The sequence below is a fragment of the Mustela erminea genome, chromosome 11 (assembly GCF_009829155.1).
Source record: "Mustela erminea isolate mMusErm1 chromosome 11, mMusErm1.Pri, whole genome shotgun sequence".
NCBI classification, from domain to species: Eukaryota; Metazoa; Chordata; class Mammalia; order Carnivora; family Mustelidae; genus Mustela; species Mustela erminea.
The window spans coordinates 89,164,780-89,187,016 of record NC_045624.1 but is presented as its reverse complement, the minus strand read 5'-3'; the positions used below and the strand labels follow the sequence as shown (position 1 = coordinate 89,187,016).

General features: G+C 42.0%; 1 protein-coding gene across 2 annotated transcripts in view; it reads right to left on the bottom strand.

Moving 5' to 3' along the window:
- The window catches only part of PRKAR2B (protein kinase cAMP-dependent type II regulatory subunit beta), a 90,843-nt gene that overhangs the window by 43,438 nt on the left and 25,168 nt on the right, over nucleotides 1-22,237 (bottom strand). For both annotated transcript variants that reach the window (XM_032304099.1, XM_032304100.1), the window contains exon 2: nucleotides 21,639-21,674. In XM_032304099.1, coding sequence (XP_032159990.1) covers nucleotides 21,639-21,674 — 36 coding nt within the window. The remainder of the gene's footprint in view (nucleotides 1-21,638; nucleotides 21,675-22,237) is intronic.

Here is a 22,237-nt window from a genome sequence, read left to right as displayed (position 1 = left end):
TCAAATAGGCATAATTGATCATAACCCAATCCCTAGCCTACCCTTTCCTCTTCCCAGAGGATGTAAGAGCCGAAAGTTCTAAATTTCTAATCATGGTTTGGTCACTCCGGTGACTAGCCCCCATCTGGATGGTGACCATCCAGAAGCCCACTAAAAGTCACCTCACCAGAACAAAAGACACTCTTATCGCCCGGGAAATTCCAAAGGATTTAGGAGCTCTGTGTGAGGAGCCCAAATCGAAAACCAAGTATTAGCACAAAAGATGCTCCCAGTGCTCTTATCACTTAGGAAACTACAAGGGGCATTTAGAAGCTCTGTGCCAGGAACTGGGGACAGAGAGCTATATATGATTTCCATTCTTCCACAGGAAGTTCACAGCATTCTTGCCTGGAGCTGCTACCCCAGATCCCCCATCCCCAGCTCAGTCACCAGAGCAGCTCTACCAGCTCTGCTGCTGCAGGAGGCTAACCTGATTGAGGGAAGTGCACAAAGGAACCAATGCCCACCAGCAAGGTTGGTAATGGTGGCCCTGGTGGTGGACAAATGGGAGGACTAGTAGCTTGCCTAGCCTAGGTTGTGGTTCTGGCTGCAGAACGCAACAGATCAACAGACTAACTAGAAAGTAAACCAAAAAATGAGTCAGCAAAGAGAAGTTTCATAAGCTCTTCAAATGTCTGTGGCTGACTGGAAGGCTGTGTGGGCATCCTGGAGAAACTAGACAGGACACAGGCCATCCACATCTCCCTGGCTGTCTTAAGGACGCAGCACATGTAGAGAAGACCAAGATGGTATTTACAAGTCGGGAACCCTTTAAAACTCTCTATAATTTGAACATGCTTCCCAACTCAAACACAAATCCATCAGCTCAAGGCATTTGAGTATAACCTCTAACCATCAATGACAGACCACTAAGCCATTCACACACAGGGACTAAAGGGGGAAAGCCAGAGTTAATTTGTTTTTTATTTTAAAAAAAGGAAGGACATTAGCAGCCATATATTCGGTGGAGACAGAGTCTGTACATTTACCATGGGAAAGTTACTGAGCAAAAAACAGCAACAACCCTGAGACAGAAGAAATCAGAATTCAGGGTTGCTAAAAAATAGGATCTAAAATGCCAGTTCTCCACAAACTTGTAAGAATGGGAAAGAACAGTAAAGAAATGAGAAAATGTGATCCACAGTCAGGAAAAAAACACTCAATAGATATTGTCTCTGAGGGGGTCCAGCTGTTGGACTTCACAGACAAAGACTTCAAAGCAGCTATTGTTCAAAGAACTAAAAGAAACCAGGTTTAAAGAATTAAAGTATGACAACAATGACCCAACAAATACCTCTACCTCAATAAAGAGGTAGAAATTATGAAAAAGAATCAAATTCTGGAGTTGAAAAGCTTACTAACTGAGACAGAAAATTCACTAGATCAGCTCACCAGGCTGGATTTGATAAGACGGAGAATCAAGGAATTTGAAGACACAGTAACAGAAACTACTCAATCTGCAGAACAGACCAAAAAATGAACAAATAAAAATTAAGACAGCCTTGGAAACCCTTGAGAGAACATCAAGCATGCTAACCTATACATAATGGCAGTTCCAAAAAATAAAAGAGTAGGAGGCAAGAAAAAAGGAAGATATAATGGCCCCCAAATTCCCAAATTTTATGAAAAACATTAACAGTCTGAGCATCTTAATGAAACTTAGCCTAGAGTAAACATGCACACAAAAATCCATACCTAGACACATTTTAGTAAACTGTTTAAAAATCAAAAACGAGGGGTCACTGGGTGGCTCCATGGGGTAAGCCTCTGCCTTCGGCTCAGGTCATGGTTTCAGGGTCCTGGGATAAAGCCCTCCACTGGGCTCTCTGCTCAGGAGGGAGCCTGCTTCCCCCTCTCTGTCTCTGCCTGCCTTTCTGCCTACTTCTGATCTCTGTCAAATAATTAAAAAAAATATTTTTTAAAAAATAAAAATCAAAAATGAAATCTTCAAAACTGCAAAAAATTATCATATAAAAGGAAACAATAAAGTAATGAATAATTTCTCATCAGAAACAATAAGTATCAGAAGGCACCCATGCCATATTTAAACTGCTGAAAGAAACTGTTTCCCAAAGAATTCTGTACCCAGCAAAACTATCCTTTAAAAATTAAGATGACATGAATCCATTCTCAGTTAAACGAAGACTGAGAAAACATGTTGCTAACAGCTGTGACCTACAAGAAAGGACTAAAAGGACATGACATCAGATGCTGACTCAGATTGGCAGGAAGAAGTGAAGAGTGCTGGAAAAGGTAAACATGTGAGTAAATATGGAAGACTGTATAAACATACTTTTGCTGTGTTTTTTCTCTTGATTTTTACTTTAAAAGACATGGTCTAGTAATACTTATAACACTGCACTGCTGGGTTTATAACATATACAGTGCACATGTCAGTAACAGCACTATGGGCTGACAGTCTACTCCCTCCCTCAGTTCCTCCCAGTTCATGCGCCTTGGTAAGGCAGCCTGATGATCACAGGTGGCCATCCCCAGGAAGTCACCACCTCTTCTCAGTTTGTTCCTGGGTAGTGATCTAGGTGAAAGAGGTGAAGAGGCTAGTATGGACCCATTCTGAAACTTCAGGATCACAACTTGACCATCCATGGGCATGACGTATCTCTGGCCCAATGTATAATGCCTCCCACAACATACAGAACAGCCCAAATTCTTAGCAAAATCCATAAATTGCTAACCTGATTAGAATATTCAGTATTACTTATTTCACATGGTTTGCTCAACTAGAAATTCATTTCTTCCATTCCCACCTATCGAAAGCCTACTCTTCCCTCAAAACTACACAAATGCCACCTCCTCCCTGTCACTTTCCCTAAGCACACAAGTTAGGACTAAATGCTCCCTTCAATGCAGGGAAAAGGAATGCACCTTATTTGTGTCCTTATTTCGGTGGAATCATACATCATGTGGGGGCTAAGTTCTAAATATAAGAGGGAAACATCTCTGACAGTCAATGTCATTGTTGAAAACCCCAAAGGAAGCCACTGCTCAAGATGGTCATATGGTCCCACAGTGAGCAGTGGGGTTTTCCCTCCAGCATTAAAACTGACTCCTTTTACTTCTGTTGAGCACTCGAAGTTATTGCTGGCTTACATTTAGAAGCTACTTATATGAAAAATTGATATCTTTAAACCCTAGAAATGCTCATACTCCAAGGTATGCAGGAATGGAGCAAGCCAGTGGGAGGGGTAGAATCACATCTCCCCCACACCCACACCCGCACCCATTGAGGGCACAAACTCAGAGTGGAACATCTAGCTGTTCCATCGGGCTCATGCTCTCTGCAGAATGTGTACAGTGAAATCAGAGTGGAATTCACCATGACCCAACTCTGCTGTGCTGTCCTCCAAGTGGCTCATAGTGATGAAGGGCAGATGCAGAAAACGGTCACAATTAGCCCAGAACGCAGAACTATAGCCTGCAAAGCTCTGATAAGAATCAAATACGTACCAGCTGCTACATTCTTAAAGGGTCTCATGACTGACTGCCTGTACATCTCACCGATAGTTAATAGTGATCTAAAGAAGCAGCACCAGAGAAATCTTGCCAAAGTAGTTTCACGAGTAGAAACTGAAAGAAACTTTATGATCTAATACTCGCTGTATGTCCCCTCCCCCCCCCGAGCACCAAGCATATAAGCACCAGCTTCATAGAGGAAAAGGGCAGCTCTTTTTTGCCCATGGGAACCTGTCTCTGTGGTATTAAAAATAAGCACCTGTTTAAACAGAAAAGGTCTCAAGAATTCTTTCTTGACTGCCTCCCACCCCACATCAGTGCGCCCAAGTTCATGGTTACGTGGTCAGCTCCTCCGGAGGGCTAAATCTTAGCTCCAGCAATCTTACAGTGTGCACAGAACACAGTCTTGTAAATAGTGAAAGATAAGTGTTTCTTAATTTAAGTGAAGAGACAACAAACACAACCAACCCTGAAGCCAACCTCTTCTATAGTTACCAGAGTATAAACATTTCAAAAACAAACATTTATGCATACAAAAATGTTGTCCCCTCACAAATGACAAACCCTTGCAAGTCCAGGGGAAAAAAAAGCAATCTGATCTTAAAATGCAATAATTTTGCATAATAGGAGGGAACCAGGTGGTTGGCTGTTCTACTGTTCTGAAGAAAAGAACATCAAAAAGAGAGTCTGTAAGAAGAAAATTACAGTGACCTTTAGCCTCCCACTTTTTCTCTTTGAAAACATGGTGTTTAAATGTGAAGTATGATTTCTTCCTTAGGGCTTTTTTCCTTTAGTAACTAGATGAACTGATATGCAAGATAATAGTTCCATTCTTTTAAAAAGAAGTGACATTTGTCTGGATTGTTATTTACTGCCATTGTTTGTGTAAAGTATTATGCTCTCGTGAAACGGTAATGTTTCTCAACAGAAAAAAAGACACATCCAAATGGGTCACCTGCAGCCTTATAAGCTGGTGGTGAAACAAGTGACTTGAGCTTCCCAAGGAGAGAGTTCAGGGGTGTGGACTGTCTCTGACTTGCAAAAGTAGAGGGTCTCAGGCAGATGTCCTCTAAGGCTGCAGAGGAAGCTCCGTGGGCCAGCAGAGAAGCTGCCCTGGACGAGGGAAGACAAGAGCACTTCCTCAGGGCAGCCAGTCCAACCTAACAATCAGCTCGCAGACACGATTCTAGTAACCCAAAATGGGTCAGCTGAAATCAGTCCCAGGTGAGGTTGGGGTTTCTGAGCCCTCTGTCCTAGTGGATTCCAGAGTGGCAAATGAGATAGCTTCCAGATCAATCCAAGATGGGTGGCTTGATTCATCAGAAAGCTTTCCTGGGGTTAGGGGGAGAGAATCACAGAGAATACCAGGTCAGTCTCTTTCTGGTGGCTATCACTGCCAAGTGTGGAGCTGTGGTGTCCTCTGCCCACCTCAAGGAGGCAGCAGCAGACGAGCAGATTCTCAATAGTTTTGGAAACCCAGGTTCCAGCTCCTCCCAAGGCCTGGCTACAGGCCTGCCTTCCCCGCAGCTTGGTGATTTTTGGAGCACCCCGCCCAGACCATTATTTCAATAAATTTCCCATAGTCTCATGATGGATTTCAATGTGTGTTTCAGTTACTGACAACCAAGGAAACATCAGAAATGAAGGGGAACCCTGGTTTAAAAAGGTTGGGGCAAGGAAAACAAGGTAACAAAGGTCCAACCAGCTGCCAGAAGTAACAGAATAAAACCACAGAGTAGTCGGGGGTGCCTGGGTGGCTCAGTGGGTTAAAGCCTCTGCCTTCGGTTCAGGTCCCGATCACGGGGTCCTGGGATCAAGCCTCTCACATCGGGCTCTCTGCTCGGCGGGAGCTTGCTTCCTCCTCTCTCTCTTTGCCTGCCTCTCTGCCTACTTGTGATCTCTCTCTCTCTCTCAAATAAATAAATAAATAAATCTTAAAAAAAAAACAAAACAACAACCAAAAAAACACCAAAAACCCACACAGCAGTCCTTGATAGGAAAGTCGTATTTACAAGACAACAGGTTCAAACTCAACGAAATTCTAACAACAAAAGTCAGTGACATCTAATTCAGAGCCCATGGGTGGCTCAGACAGGAGTACCATCCTTGCTCATCTGGGATATTAACCAGAGATCTTAAGTGATAAAGGTATTCTGCAAAACTGAAATTATTCTCTTCCACCAAATTTTGCTGTTGTGGCAGAACAAACCTGGCCTTGGGTCTTCAACTTAGTTTTACTTTTCACGGATTTCAAAACCATTTTAGCATTTTGATGAAAATGACAGATGCACCTGGCAAACAACTCATTTGTTTAATAGTTAAAAAATGAGTTGTTAAACTTTTGTTTTACCAAATATAAAATGCCTCTAGTTTTAGCAAAGCCAATACACAGAAAACCATTCTTCTTTACTGACTCATTTGTAAAGCTGCGTCTGGTGTTTACGATGATGGAAGCACTAAACAGGGTCCCCTGCCCTCTACCAGCTGCTTAGGGAGATGAATTCATCTGTTAAGGTAGGAATATAAGTTATTATCTGTGATTAGACAGAAGTACTGATTTACAGCGTGGAGAAAGAGGACATGATTCAGACAGACCAAAGCACATCCCAGCTCTGCTGTTTTCTTCCTGCCATTTATTAACTGCGTGACCCTTGTACATTACTAAGCATTATTAAATGAGATTTTTCTCATCTTTAAATGTGGCTATTAAGACCTACCTCAGAGAACTGGTGTGATTAAATAAATAAATGTCACCTGCATAGGCATTCCATGAGAAGTAAACCTTGAAAAGTAGATTGATATATCTGGTTCTAAGCTATCAAAAAAGATCAGGATGAAGTAGAATAAACATTCAAACTAGCCAATGAAGGAGAACAAGCTCCAGGCCTCTGCACACAAATTCCCACCAAAAGCCCACCTCCCGGCCCCCCACCCTGTTCTTCCTTGGTCTGGGACCCTATCTTCCGCCAGCCCTCTCACAAACCTTCCCAACCAATGACACTGTGGCTGCCTACTGTCTTAATATTCTCTGACTTGTAATATATCATGTAATCTTCCCATCAACTGTGTAAGGCACCATTAATTGTCTCCATTTTACAGACAAGAAAACTGAGGCCCAGAGAAGTTATATAACTACTCCAAAGTCCCTCAGCCCACCTGGAGTGCAAAGTGTGAACCCAGCAAGTTTCCCTATGGCTATGCCCTTCTCAGCACCTATTCTTTCAGGAGCTAACGTTCCACCAGTGGGATGCCAACCTGAAGGGGAATCTAGCAGGTGACTCGGTTCTTCTGTGAGTGGACAAATGACACCTTGTTACATGGGGGAGAATGCCTCTCCCAGGAGGTGACAGAGGAACCAAGACCTGGAAAGTACATCCAAACCATGATAAATGCCTCTTGTGATCGATCAGCAGGTGTTTCAACCAATGGTTCCTAAACAGCTCACTCCCAGCTCTGATCCCTAATTACTCCCCTAAATCAGGAAAGCACACTCAGCAACGGTCTCTGAAATACACCTCAAATTCAGAGCCTGATTCTGTGTTACAAAACATGTTTTGATTTGCGCTAAAATAATAGTTGGTATGTGTTAATGACATTTCAAGAACAAGATTAATCATTAATATTATGACCAAGCGGATTCATCCTAGCAGTGTAAAGAACAGTTGAGTATTAGAAAGTCCATTAAGGGGCACCTGGGTGGCTCAGTGGGTTAAGCCTCTGCCTTCAGCTCAGGTCATGATCTCGGGGTCCTGGGATCAAGCCTCACTCAGTGGGGAGCCTGCTTCTCCCTCTCTCTCTACCTGCCTCTGCCTACTTGTGATTTCTCTCTCTGTCAAATAAATAAATAAAATCTTAAAAAAAAAAAAAGTCCATTAACACAATACCATATCCTTATGTTAAAAGACAAAAACCAAATGATCATATGACTGTATGAAGGCATTTGACAAATACCACTCTTATTTTTAAAAGATCTCAGTAGTATTAGTAATGCTACTAATAAATCTATACTCTTACTGTACTTTAGGAAATGTGTTAAGCATTTTACACTGATCAGCTCATTAATCACTTAACAATACCCTATGAGTTAAGTACATTAACCACCAATTTTACAGAGAACTAAAGTTCAAAGAGACAAAATAACCCTCTCAAGGTTAAACAACTAGTGAGTAGCAAAGACCAGATATGAACACAAAGCCATCTGACCTCCAACCTCAAACACTTACCAAATCAGGAAGGGTAAAAAACTGAACAGGCGCTTCACCAAAAAACAAAACAAACAACAACAACAAAAACAAATGGTCAATGGTGATGAAAAAATACTAAGCCTCACTCACAAATCTTTAAAAATGCCAACTAAAAACATAATGGACCTAGTCAATTGATAAACATTTAAAAATTCTGTAGTACTGCGTGTTTCACACTATGTTAAAGATGAGAGTATCAATGGGTAATGCCATCACAGGGGACAGTTTGACAAGAATTGTCCACTTGTACATGCTCATACCATTGACTATGCAATCCCATTTATAGTTTTACTGGCACAGTTATGCAAAACTACACGTACCTGAAATTTTTAGACACCCCTGTTACATAAATTTAAACACAGCCATATAATGGAATTCAATGGAATTCAAGCATTCCAGTAAGAATGAGGCACCTCTAGATGCAAAGACATGAAAAGTAGTCCAGGATATGCTCTTAGGTAAAAAAGACAACGTGGAAAGTTGGATATCATTTAAATTCCAACTAAATATGCATGTGCCTAAGATGTCCAGGAAAATACTCAAGAAAGTGTTAACTGTGGCGATCTCTAGGGCTGGAACTGGGAACAGCAGGAGAAAAAAGCACCTTTAATTTTCATTTTATTATAATATTTGACTTTTATCATGAACATACACACATTTTATCATTAAAAAAAATTTTTTTAAAGACTGTGTCTATTTATTTATTTGTCAGAGATAGAGAATATGTGTGCACAAGCAGGGCGAGCGGCAGGCAGAGGGAGAGGGAGAAGCAGGCTCCCCACTGAGCAAGGAGCCCGATGGAGGACTCAATCCCAGGACCCTGGGATCATGACCTGAGCTGAAGGCAGTCACTTAACTGACTGAGTCATGCTGGCATTCCTTAAAAAAGTCTTTAAATATGAGCGTGTGGGTATCTCAGTCAGTTGAGTGTTGGACTCTTGATTTCAGCCTGTGCAAAAATGTATAATAAGCAGTTTCTGGTGTGACTTGTACATTCCCTGCCCCTCGACATCACTAATCAGATTAATTTTGATCTAAATTTAAGTATTATCCCCCGTCCCTTTTCAAGACACTAAGAAAACGTCCTTTCAAAGATGGTGGTCGTGACTGTCATAGATTATCTCGGGGAAAGCAAAGCTGAGCAACAGGGCCCGGCACACAGGCGACCCTGAGCACATTTTACCACCACCATCATCTGCTTTCACAGATGAGACTGCTAAGGTTCATAATCAAAATAACTGATCCTTAGTCACACTTTTGAACTACTTCTCTTGTTAGAGAAATTTATTCTTTGACAAAAGTGAGGGAAAAAAGCTCTGGGAATTACAACTTCACGAGAAACATTTGGGATTGTGAAAAACAAAAGGCCCAAAATGGAGTCACTTATGCTAAGTCCCATGTCACCAAACCGAGACTTGATGACAGTTTCAGCTGCCCCTGCGATGGACTCTTATGCCAGTCAGGAATTGCCTAGTCAGCACCAGTGAGGCAAACCCCTGTCATTCCCTATAAAAAAGTGACCCCGCAGTAACCAATCTACTTTTCTGCCACACATAACTTCCTTGTTTCCGCTCCCTTCTGCCTACAAGTCTCTATTTTTTTGTATAGCTCCTCGGAGCTCCTTTCTATCTGTTAGACTGGATGCTGCGTGATTTGAATAGATTTTTGCTCATAAAATAAACTCTTCAAATTTTTAATATGCCTCAGTTTAGCTTTTAACAGGACTTACAGGCTGCCTTTAAAACATATAATGACCTCTGCCTCAGAATTTCTGTCCAGAGCAGGACATGGAGTGTGACTCTGTCCAGGATGGAACATGCAGTGTGACTCTGTCCAGTTGCGGGACACACCATGTGACACTGCCCAGGGTGGGACACGCAGTGTGACTGTCCAGGATGAGATATGCAGTGTGACTCTCCTACAGCTAAGAAAACCATCCAAGAGATTTCAGTCCCACCAACTATATAGTTTAACATCAACAGTCCTTTCTAAAACACAATTTTACTAAAGAAAAAATTTGCTTTCATTTAACTTCACACTTCTCTGTCTTTGTGATAGGACATAAATATTTATTTTTTAATCCCTAAAAATATAATCCGGGATTATAAACTTTCTCATTATTCTAATTCTAAGAACAGCTCTTAATCTAAGAAATATACCTAAATTAAACTCTCCCCTTCATGGTAAGGCACTGAAGAAAGAAAAGCAATACTTTAATAGGGCCAAAAGAACCGAAAAAAGTGAAAAGACCAAATAAAAAGGTAACTTGAAAGCAGCAGTTTATTTTTATTTTTAATTTCTTAAAGTTTCTTTCTTTCTTTTTTTTTTTTTGACAGAGAGACACACACAGAGAGAGGGAACACAAGCAGAGGGAGTGGGAGAGGGAGAACAGAACAGGCTTTCCGCAGAGCAGGGAGCCGGAGGCGGGGCTCGATCCCAGGACCCTGGGATCATGACCTGAGCCCAAGGCAGAAGCTTAACGATTGAGCCACCCATGCGCCCCTATTTTTAATTTTTTTTTAAGTTTATTTTTCTTAGTAATCTCTACACCCAAAGTGAGGCTCGAACTCACAGCCATGAGATCAAGAGTCGCATGTTCCTCCAACTGAACCAGCCAGGAGCCCCAAAAGTAGCAGTTTATTTTAGAAAGCCACCTGAGTACCATGGTAAGTTTAAGTTTTTAGTTTCTACTACAAGTATTACCCAGCAACCTGTGGAAACTCAGTTCTGAAAATGACCTCACAGCAGAAAGCCATGTTCCTTTTCTGAAATACCTTGTCTGGTACCGTGTTATTTTATGTTATGCAATGAGCAGAGCATATTAAACTACCTAGGTTTGCTTTTAAATGGGAGCTACAACTTGGAATTGTTTTAAAATACCTAAAGAGAGGAGGGGCAGCTCTACCTTTTCTGATTGAGGTCAGTAAAGATAATATTCATCATTCCTTGAAACAAGTCTAACACCACAATTATTTAAGCTATTTGGTTTTTCAAATGAAAGGCTCCTTTTTTCCAACATTTTGAAAACAATATACCATTAATCTGTATTTTAGTTTTTTAGGAGTTTAATTATATTGCCTTAGTAAAACAACTATGAAATCAGTGTTCTGCAGTTTTAGTAATTCGAGGCTGAAGATGGTAAAAGAAAGAGAAGATTGAGATTCACTTTTTGGTTTTCAGTTGTGTCATTAATTTTTTAAATATGAGAAAACATGATCAAATGATTAGCTGTATAAAACACACTGCTGGCTCTCAGAGACTCAGAACCCAGTAATAGTAACACTCCTAGCAATCAGCTCCTGGGCACAGCTGGTCCAAATCTAGTGGCGACGGGGCGGGGGGGGGTGGGGGGGGGGGGTGGAGGGGGCACCTGCATCTACACAGACCTGATTAAAATTAAAGGTTAAATTTAAAAAGTCAGATCAATCTATCTTCAAAATAAAAGTCTAAGAATACAGTTTACAATCTAGAGGAGACTAAAGTTGTTTTTCTGACTTTATCTAAATATCCAAAGGATGTTACATCTGAGAGAAATCTTTCCCTTCTCCGTCAAATGCTGATACAATGTTATATCAAATCCAAGTTTAGGGTAGGAGAATTTGCTGGAGGAGACACACAGAATTATGTACTCTGGCCAATTAAAAGTCAGTGCCATAAATTACAGGAGAAAATAGCAGAGATACTAATATTACAGTATTTTTGCTAGAGTAAAATATAACAAATTGAGCCTAAGGATATGGAAATGTTGATTTAGCATTCCCTCTATGCCAGGCATTGTGATTAAAAAAAAGAAAAAAAAGAAAAAAAAAAAGCTTTGCCTGAATTCACTTCATGAATTACAACAACCCAGTTCTACAGAAGGCTTGGGTTTAAGTACATTGCTGAAGGTCACACAGCTGATACATTGTGTAGCCAAATCCTAAACAATGTCGTCTGCCTGGGCACCACACCAAACCCATCATCACAGGCCCTCACTGGCTATTTGATCAAGAAATGACAGAATGACCTCAAATCCAAGCTCTTCACTTCTACGCCATACTGTCCATTGTAATTAAGATAAAACATCAGGCAGTAGAAGTCTCTCATTGTAAACCTGATAGAATTAGCTTTAAAGAAAGTTTAAACACGTATCCAGAGTGAGTCCATTATTCCCTGAAGACCCCTGATCCGGCCATGCCCGCTTTGCTCTCTCACCTCGGTCATCCACAACAGGCAAGGCTCCAGAGAACCACCTTCTCCCCAAGTTCATGTCCACACTCCTTCAAACTTCTCCCACTGGACTGCAGCATCTCAAGGTCAGGGAGCATTTGCTGCTACCCTTCCCAGGGCAACGGTCCCTGTACAGTGCCTGGCAACAGTAACTGCTCAATAAAAACCTGCTCAACTGAACTTCTGACCTGCAGGATCCTCCCGTCCTTTCCCACCTTCCTTCCCAACGCTTTCCCCACACCCTCGCGTGCGGTTACAAAGCACTCCCAACATATCCCCGGCTCCGTGCACACAGCAGGACCCGTAAGACAGCGAGGGACCCTTGTGGCTCCCCACATGGGCACCCACACCTCTACCTGGTACCCTCACGCTACGCGGGGGCATATCTGAGATTCACGGGTGCAGGCGCCCCTCCTCACACGTCTCCAGCTCCGTGCTCTTCACATTCCACTTCCGCCATCCCCAGAGACAACTCTGGGGTCCAAGCCCACCCCGTCTCCTTAGCCTCAGCCTCACCTGTAACCACACACCAGCTGGTCCTTCCCTCAGGAATCTTAAACCCCACTGCGCATATCTGGCCAAATCTCCCGGTTCTTTTAGGACTCCCACTTCCTTACTGTTCATCCTGCCCCTTCTTTCTCCTCAGTCTGTTAACTACAATGCACACAGTTTAGGAGGGAACGAGATGTATGAACAAACAACCACGGCATTAAGTGCTGTGTGAACAGTAACAGCAGCCTGAGTACCCCCTCTATACATAGGGGGCACGAAGAGAGACAGGAAGGATGCTGAGGGGCAAGGGGACGTGGCTGGGGGTGAGCGGCAGGGAGGCAGAGAAGCGAAGCCTCCAGAGCGCTCCTAGGGTGAACAGGCAGGTACCAGGCAGTGGCAGCAACATGTGTCCCCGGGGCCTGGGCCGGGCGGCCACCTGCCACCATTCTCCCTCTCCAGAGGACACCACTCACACTGCCGTCTGTTCTTACAAGATGCCAAAGTAGTAAAATAAGGGTTCTGGTTTTGGTTTAATAGTCAGTTATCTGGGGATGAATGGTAATTTTCCTTTATGAGAAGATTCCGATCTCCCACAGAGCACACCAGTCAAGACCACGAATGCACAGCAGTCCACAGGGAGAGACCTGAGAGTGAGAGAGCTTTGGGGCCACTGCAGCATGTGGCTACAGCAGCGGCAATCTTATCCTACTGTATAAAAGTACTGGTCTGCCACGGATTCGGGGGCAGAGAGGCTGATCCTTCATTCGGTTTGTGGAACAGGGACCTGAACTCTGATCATAATCAGAGAATGGCCGTGCCGCCTTCTATCTACTCACATCTGCTCTACAGGGCAGTGTCCAGTAACCAGGATGCACAAGGACCCCAGCGGGCCATCTGCCAAGCCCCTCTCCCACTGCAGATGTGAAGAGTCTGAGGACACAGGACACCACCCTGGGAGCAGGAGAAGAGAACCTGTCCTGCGCCCCACCTCTGCCCTGAACTGCTGAGCATGTTTCTACTACCTCCTTCCTTTCCCCACTCCCTGGGGGACTCAAAGAGAACTTTGAAGAAAATGCAGTTAAGTTCAAGAAAACTGAATTTCTCACTGGCCTTGAGAATGCCTATCAGCATTCCTGGGCCTAACAAAAAAGAATCAGGGACTTGGTCACCTGGGTGGCTTAGTGGATTCAAGCTTCTGCCTTCGGTTGGGGTGCCTGGGTGGCTCAGTGAATTAAACCTCTGCCTTCGGCTCAGGTCATGATCTCAGCGTCCTGGGATCAAGCCCCCATCAAGCTCTCTGCTTCCCTCTCTCTCTGCCTGCCTCTCTGCCTGCTTGTGATCTCTCTGTCAGGTGGATGAATGAAATCTTTAAAAAAAAAAAAAAAAAAAAAGCTTCTGCCTTCGGCTTAGGTCATGATTCCAGGGTTCTGGGATCGAGCCCCATCGGGCTCTCTGCTCAGTGAGGACCCTGCTTCCCCCTCTCTCTCTGTGTGCCTCTCTGCCTACTTGCGATCTCTGTCTGTCAAATACATAAATAAAATCCTTATTAAAAAACAAAAACAAAAACAAAACCAGGGACTCAACACTGCCCACGGATTGCACGAGGCTCTCTTCCTCACAGCACGCTAATGCACCCAAGAACGGCCACGCTTACAAGGGCCAGGAAATCAGTGCTGCCAGGGGATGACAGGAGGGGAGGGAAGAGGATGGGCCGAGACGGGAGCAGCTTCCTCTGCTCACTTGGTTTTATTTGTGGAGAACCACAGGGGAGAGCTAGTCTGGGCACAAAGAGCCAACAGGTGCATAAAGCGGCCTGGAACCACTTCCAGTCCCCCCGAGGGAGCGGCCTGGGGGCTACACTTGGCATCTCAGAGCAGCTCTCCAGCTCCACCCTCCACCCTCGAGACTCGGTCCACCTGACCAGGGCCGGGCCCTCTGGGTTCATCCTGCTGCCTCAGCTGAACCGTCTGCCCCTTGCTTTTGGCCTAATCCTGGGGGGGTCCCCCTTCTAACAAGTATCCATGTCAAGCCTTCTCAGCTACTTCGGACCCGCCTTTCCGTCCCGGCCCGGCTCCTGGCAGCCCTGTTATGCAGGAGACACAACTGGACAACAGGCTCACACCGGGAAACTGAACCGGAGAGAACACTGTGTCGTGTTTTTCACGTATCACCCACTGTCTGATCACTACGATAATCTCGTGAGGTATGGACTATTCCCATTTTACACCTGAAGAAACCGAGCCTCAGCAAGATGACGAAGCCCCGGGGCCCCCCCACACTTTTAGTAAGTGGATACAGGAGTAGCAGAGCTGCATTCCAGCACAAGTCTCTCGGAGGCCAGAGCCTCTCCTGCCTCCTCTGACATCAGAGACCCTAAGGTTGGGAAGGAATGGTAAGTTAAAGGCAGAAGCAAATCCTGGCTTTAAGCCCCTGCAGCCCATGGCCGTGGGCATCTGCTTACTCCGTGCCACAGGTCTCAATGCTGGGGCAAGGTGCAGAGCAGCACACGGGGACGTCATGATAAAAACAGCTGGATATTCGTGATAAGGCACAACCACGCACCTTGTTCTTCTGTTGAAACCCACCTTATAAGCCCTAATGACTAGCCCCCTTTCTGTGAACCATGCCCTGCAACAATTGTAGGATTTGTTTTTTGTTTTGTTTTGTTTGTGGACATTACAGTGTTCACCATACCAAGTCAGTCACAGCCAGCTCCCCTGCTAGATTGTGAACTTCTGGAGGGCCGTGTCCTACTCCTCTTGCATGCCTCGCCCTGTATCTGGCACACAGTAGGGCTGCAGTAAATGTCGGCAGAATGAATTAGGAAATCAGTTCAAGGAATATGCTCCCGGTGGCTGTCATCTGGTGTTGGTCATGACCAAGCTTCAAATGAGTTTTCAAACTGAAGCTCATTTCAAAAATAAAGTACAAATGTAAATATAATCACTCCAGCAAACTGGCCTGACATGAGAATGACATCTTGGGAAAAAAAAAAAATGGGAAGGTTAAAAGCTCTCATCAAAAAACTTTAAAGAAAAAAACAATGAACACCAATGCTACAAAATATTTCCATGACAAAACAAAAGGAAGCATATGTTCCCTGAATCAAGGAAGCATATGTTCCCTGAATTGGAGTCAATAAAAGATCTGAACTTCTGTTGTTTCACTACTATCTTGGGGACTAATCATTTTCTGGTTTGGGTGATTTTACTCAATTTTTAATATATCATTTTACACAGTGGGTGTGTGAAATTTAAAGACTTAATTTCACCTCTGAATTACTCCAAATGCTAATGTAGGGAAAATTATAAAATTTTAGCTCTGTTAAAAATATACTATAAAATTCAATGCTCACATTATGGCTAAAAATTGAAGTGTGGCTAATTATCTACATGAGAAAAGAAAATTACCAAATTCATAATTTGGAGTTCCATTTTCACTTCTATTATAAGAAATAATTATGCATTAGAGCAAGTAACGCTCAACAGCAGTCCGGGAAAGCAGTACTAAATAAAGCAATGCTAAATGCTAAGGCTTCACCAACACCCAGCGGGGCACGGTGACCAGACAGCGGCTACGCCCAAGCGAACTAAGAATTCATAACCGGTGATAATGGGAATGGTTTCATTGGGAAGGAGAAACTTCAGAACGTCAAGAGAAGCAGACTTCAAAAATTTTAGGGAGTCGGTTTATGAAAGATTAGAAAAATGGAGCCATGAAAATTAAATGCAATCTAAAAATCCTTGAATCAGCTTAGATAAAGAGAGGAACAGAGGCTTCACCAAGACAACAAAGGACATTAGACTCTATGTAGATAACAGCACTGTATCAAGGTTAAATTCCTTAAGGGTAATATTATGCAAAAGAATGACCTTGTTCTTAGGAGACACAAATGAAGTATTCAGAATTCCTAAAAACCCAGTGAAAAAATGAAGTGTGTATATGAGCGGGCGCAAGGAAGGACGGGGGAGGGGGGGTGTCTACAAATGTGGCAAAATATGAACCAGAAAATCCAGAGAAAAGTGATCACTGAACAATTCTTCAAACTTTTCTATAAGCTTGACTTATTCCAAAATAAAATCCTGGGTTTAAAACAAAATCAGAGAGTGTGGTCCGAGTTCATACTGCAAGGCACTGTCTCAAGAGTTAACAAGAAATTTCTTTTACTTTTTCTTTTTTCCAATTCAGAGACAAAACCACAGAGGAAAACCATTATGATCTTTCTAAAAACCGTAACATGCAAACAGTAAAAGGAGATGCCCCATATTAAAGGATGGTATCAAAGAGTATTATGACTCCCTCAGGCTTATTCATGAAAGGCTAAGGCACAGCAGTGAGGGTCTTACTGTTTTGTTTTGTTTTAAACTGTGTTCAGAAGATGGTTGACCACTAACATTTCTGAGAGCCTAGCCACTCTGCTTTATAAAAACCATCTAGCTTAACCATAAGAACAAGAGGGATTATAGCTCTTATGATCCCAAAATGAAAGAAAGTGAAAATAAGAAAGTAAAACTCAATGTGCAAAATTACTTACAAGCAAATTTGCACAGTATGGGTGGTATGACCTCAAGTCTTTGAAACCCCACACTCGGGAGTCTTTCCTACATAATGTACTAGAGGAACAGAGAAGCAACAGGACTGTTGTCATGTTTTACTCTTCAAAAATTTATCCAATGACTATGTCTACCACTACCATTAATTTTTTTTAATTAAAGATTGTATTTATTTATTTGACAGACAGAGATCACAAGTAGGCAGAGAGGCAGACAGAGAGAGAGGAGGAAGCAGGCTCCCCATAGAGCAGAGAGCCCGATGCGGGGATCAATCCCAGGACCCCAGGATCATGACCCGAGCCGAAGGCAGAGGCTTTAACCCACTGAGCCACCCAGATGCCCCTACCATTAATTTTTAATAATAATTATAATAAATGGTATATCTCCATTATTCCACCAAGAAAAATAACCTTCCAAAATACTCCAAACTGTCCATGTTAATTCTAATTCCATCAACATTCCAAGACAGTATGTGTATTTTCTGTTAATTTTATGTATGTTATATATAATCACAATATAGCTTATGTGATTACAGAATAGATTATGTGTGGCTTCTGTGTATTTAAAAAAGACATATTGATATACTGAGAGTAGAAATGAGTTAAAAAAAAAAACAAAAGTAGTACTTCATTTGTTCAAAAGAAGATTATGGGGTGCTGCTTAAAAATAAGGCTGTGGATAGTGACACTGCATTATATAAATGTGTGAAACCAACACACCGCACAGTGTTCTATGTCAACTACAGCTCAATGAACAATAAATATTAAAAAAAAAAAGTGATAAAATTAAGGCTATGGGGTGCTGTCAGGAAGATATCCAAAGATACCTCCTCATCTAGATTTCAGAATACACCTGACAGTTTCGATCCTGTGTTGTAGAACGTAACCAATTTAACGCCCACCTGTGTTTGCTGCCATAAGTCATCCCCTACTGTATGCCTTTCATTCCTCCACCTAGTGGAAAATGAGCTTAGGAAACCCTGAAACCTCCACAAACTCCATTTGAAATCCATTTGAAAATGCTGAGTGACACGTCTACTTACAGAAATGAAAAATGACAGGTTTGTAGGCAGGCACTGAGAGCACATGAAGAGAGTTTCACAGAAAGTGTGGCGGAAGGTGTAAAAATGATCCAAAGTAATGTATTTGTTAAACACTTTCTTAATGTAAACATCCCCTCATCCTCCAGAAGTATAATAAAAGAAATGTTTTGTTTAAATCACTACAGTTGTAGTATTTATTTTTCTAAGATACAGTAGGAATAGCAAAAGACAAAACCTCAAAGATTTAGAAATTCATTGTAACATATTCTTTTCCACTTTCATTCCATCAACAGTGACTGATTACCGCGCACCACAGGTAGTATATTATTGTATATTACACAGCTTTTGTTGTTGAAATCATTATTAAAAAATAGACGAATAAGAAACAAACTGTCAGGCTCCTGGGTGGCTCAGTGGGTTGGGCCTCTGCCTTTGGCTCAGGTCATGATCTCGGGGTCCTGGGATCGAGGCCTGCATCGGGCTCTCTGCTCAGTGGGGAGCCTGCTTCTGCCTCTCTGCCTACTTGTGACCTCTCTTTCTCTCTCTCTCAAATAAATAAAAATCTTTAAAAAAAAAAAAAAAAAAAAAGGAAACAAACTGTCATATCACATAAACTTCTGGTTGATTTTACCTGACTTTTTTTTTCCCCGAAATGACAGGTTTTATGTAGTTCATTTCAGAAAAGAAAAAAGTTTTTCTGAAATAAAACTCCATTAGAAAAAGACATACTGGGACACCTGGGTGGCTTGGTCGGTTAAGCTGCTGCCTTCGGCTTGGGTCATGATCCCAGGGTCCTGCGGTCAAGTCCCTCATCAGGCTCCTTGTCCCAACAGGGAGCCTGCTTTCTCTCTCTGCCTCTGCCTGCGACTCTGCCTACTTGTGCTCTCTCTGACAATAAATAAAAAAATCTTTAAAAAAAAAGAAAAGAAAAAGACATGCTAAAAAATATTAACTATCAAATATGAATTTCTACATTTTAAGTAAACATTTATTATTTTCAGGAAATGATACTTCCAAATAAATTGATGTGTATCTCTACTACTAAATTAAATTCCTTCTGGCCACTGAGTTAACAAAGAGAACTATAGGATTTCCTCCTCAAGATGGCTTAAGACTGTTTCTGTATTCTCCTTTGCCAGAAAAGTTTTAGAGAAACTTTTATAAAAAATAAGAAGGTCAAATAAATTACAGATAGGTAGATGATTAATAGGTCTCATTTCTTTTTTTCCTTCCTATACCACTGCTCTTTGTATCTAAGGTAGTAAATATAATTTTATTTCCCTTGCCTGAAAGACTGAAGATGCACATAAAATAATCAATGTCAAAATTCATTCTCATAATGGATTCCAGTGTGTTATATTCCTACGGTAACAATTTTCACTCCTTTTAAGGCTTATTGCTAGATATAACACAACTCCTGAACTTGATATCACCTTGTTTCTTTTTCTTTAAATCAAATTGTTTCCTCTTTTTTCATCGACATTTCCTATGCCTGTCATTCTAGAAATAAACACAACATCTGACTTTACTGTGGGCTTCTTTGCTGGCATTCCATCTTCCCTACATTTCCAGCCAAGTCTTACTGAGATACACTGGACACAGATTTAGTGGTGGTGGAGAAACTAAAATAATGATGTTTCAAAGCTACCCTACACACTAGAGCCTCTAACCCATTGATTGAGGTTAAGTTGATCCTACAACAAATGCTAATGCAACTTGCCCAGATACATGTGTCTCATGTCTACAGTTTGAGACAGAAAGAGAGATGATCTATTCTAAGACTCCTAACTATGCAGCCATGGAGAGAATTTTATACCATGAAGACAAGATACCACACGACGGACTCTCTTACTGCTCCTCTCTTATTCCCACCACTGCTCACAAAAGACCATATCCCTAAACTACAACACCAATGCTCAATGGCTCTGCTTTGGGATATCATCTGATGTCTTGCTGACATAAACATGATTCCTCATTCCACTGAAGTCACTACAATCCACTCTTTGTTTGCACCATTTAAAATAAATATGTCTTGGGGCGCCTGGGTGGCTCAGTGGGTTAAGCCTCTGCCTTCAGCTCAGGTCATGATCTCAAGGTCCTGGGATCGAGCCCCGCATCGGGTTTTCTGCTCGGCAGGGAGCCTGCTTCTGCCTCTCTCTCTCTCTCTCTCTGCCTGCCTCTCTGCCTACTTGTGATCTCTCTCTCTGTCAAATAAATAAAAAATAAATCTTTAAAAAAAAATTAAAAAATAAAACAAAATAAATGTCTTCAGATTACAAAAAGCTCAGCAGGATAAAGTAGACACTATCCCAATATAGCACATTTTCTCAATCCTGGTCTTTTTCCTCTTATAGCCAGTCACTACATAATAAGAATAAATTGTATCAGTAACTGCCGACAAATTAAAAATAAAACTTAACCTTAAAACATCTTTAATAATCTTTAATCTTTAAAACATCTTTAATAATCTAGCACAATGGAAACAAGGTAATTCGATTAAATTACTCAATTGTATCATATAGACGTCAGAAATGATCTAGTCAAAATGTTCATCAACAACAAAAAATTCTAGAGTACTTAAAAGAAAGAGTAATTTTCTCACATCAAACACAGTTAACACTTCATTTGTCCTCTATGTTCAGAGAGGAAGGCATTCCACAGAAGTAAATTTCATCCACTTCAATGCCCAAGCTCACTTTACTTAAACCACTGTGGACAGAACTGTTCTCGGCTGTGGCCGGTACTCCCCACCAATGCAGGTGGTACAGTATTTGTGAATCTAACTCAAGCATCTGTTAGTGCCTGCGATCTCTCACAGTGAACATATGTTAGGTTACTGCGCTATCTTGAAGAGAGCAAGAGCCTCAGGGCCATTAACAAAGGCAGAGCAATTCCCTCCTCTTTCAAAGGGCACCATGAAGACAGGTTCCTGTACGTACATTTTCAGAGTTTTCCTGTCCCTTATCCACTGTCCCTTATCCTCGTTCCCTGTTCCTTGTCCCTTTTCCTATCGCTCATTCACCACCGTTTCTAGGATGTCCTTAGCCGATCTTCTACATCACTGCTTCTGAACCGTGCCTGACACATCCAGGAACCGGGCAGATAATAACTGATCAAGAGCAAGAATACACAAATCGGGGTGAGAGGTTCCATTTAAAAAGGTGCATCAGGGGCACCTGGGTGGCTCAGTGGGTTAAAGCCGCTGCCTTCAGCGTAGGTCATGATCCCAGGGTCCTGGAATCGAGACCCGAATCGGGCTCTCTGCTCAGGTGGGAGCCTGCTTCCCCGCACCCCCTCCTGCCTGCCTCTCTGCCTACTTGTGATCTCCGTCAAATAAATAAATAAAATCTTTAAAAGTAAATAAATAAAAATAAAAAAAATTAAAAGGTGCATCAGTCTCAGTGCACAGGGTGGGTTTAAGTTCAGCCACACAGAGGTTGTTTCCAATTACGGCCTCATCCTTGATTATATCCGATGGTTGGTTCTCCGGGAAAACGACCGACAAATACATCATTACTCTACAGCAATTATTACTTAAGAAATGTCACCATTAATAAGCAAAATCCATAATATGATCTGACTTACCCGAGGCACGCCTTGTGAATCGGTTTATTACCGGAGCTAAAAGAGAAAAAGCAGAATATGGTTACACATTATTATACATATTACTTAAGCTAAAAAGAGGAAAAAAACGAATGAGTAAGAAATGCAAGAGGAAATATCACAAATATGTGAAGATTGTTTAAATTCACCAGTAGCCAAGAAAGAGAAATTAAAATCAGTATTTCACCTGGTAAATTAGTCCCCCACAAAGCACCTGAAATTTCTTTTTTTAAAGCACCTGAAATTTAAAAAAAAAAAAGCTCGCCTTATATACAGCTGAAACTACTTAACTGAGGATCTGTGTATGTAAATCCATGTAATATCTTTGGAAACAATTTGGCAATCACATCGTGGGCCATACAAGGTTCTTGTGTCCTCTAATAAAGTAATTCTACTTTTAGAGATTTATGCTACAGAAATACTACTAGAGAAAGAAAAATCAGTATGTCTTGTCAAAGGAGATTTCAAAACACAGCTAGTAACCCTAGCTAACAGAGTCGCTTAAAATGGGATCGGGAGGCCATAAAGGTAGAGGAATTTATTCACACCCTCACCGGGAAAACCACAAATTTTTCTGAAGA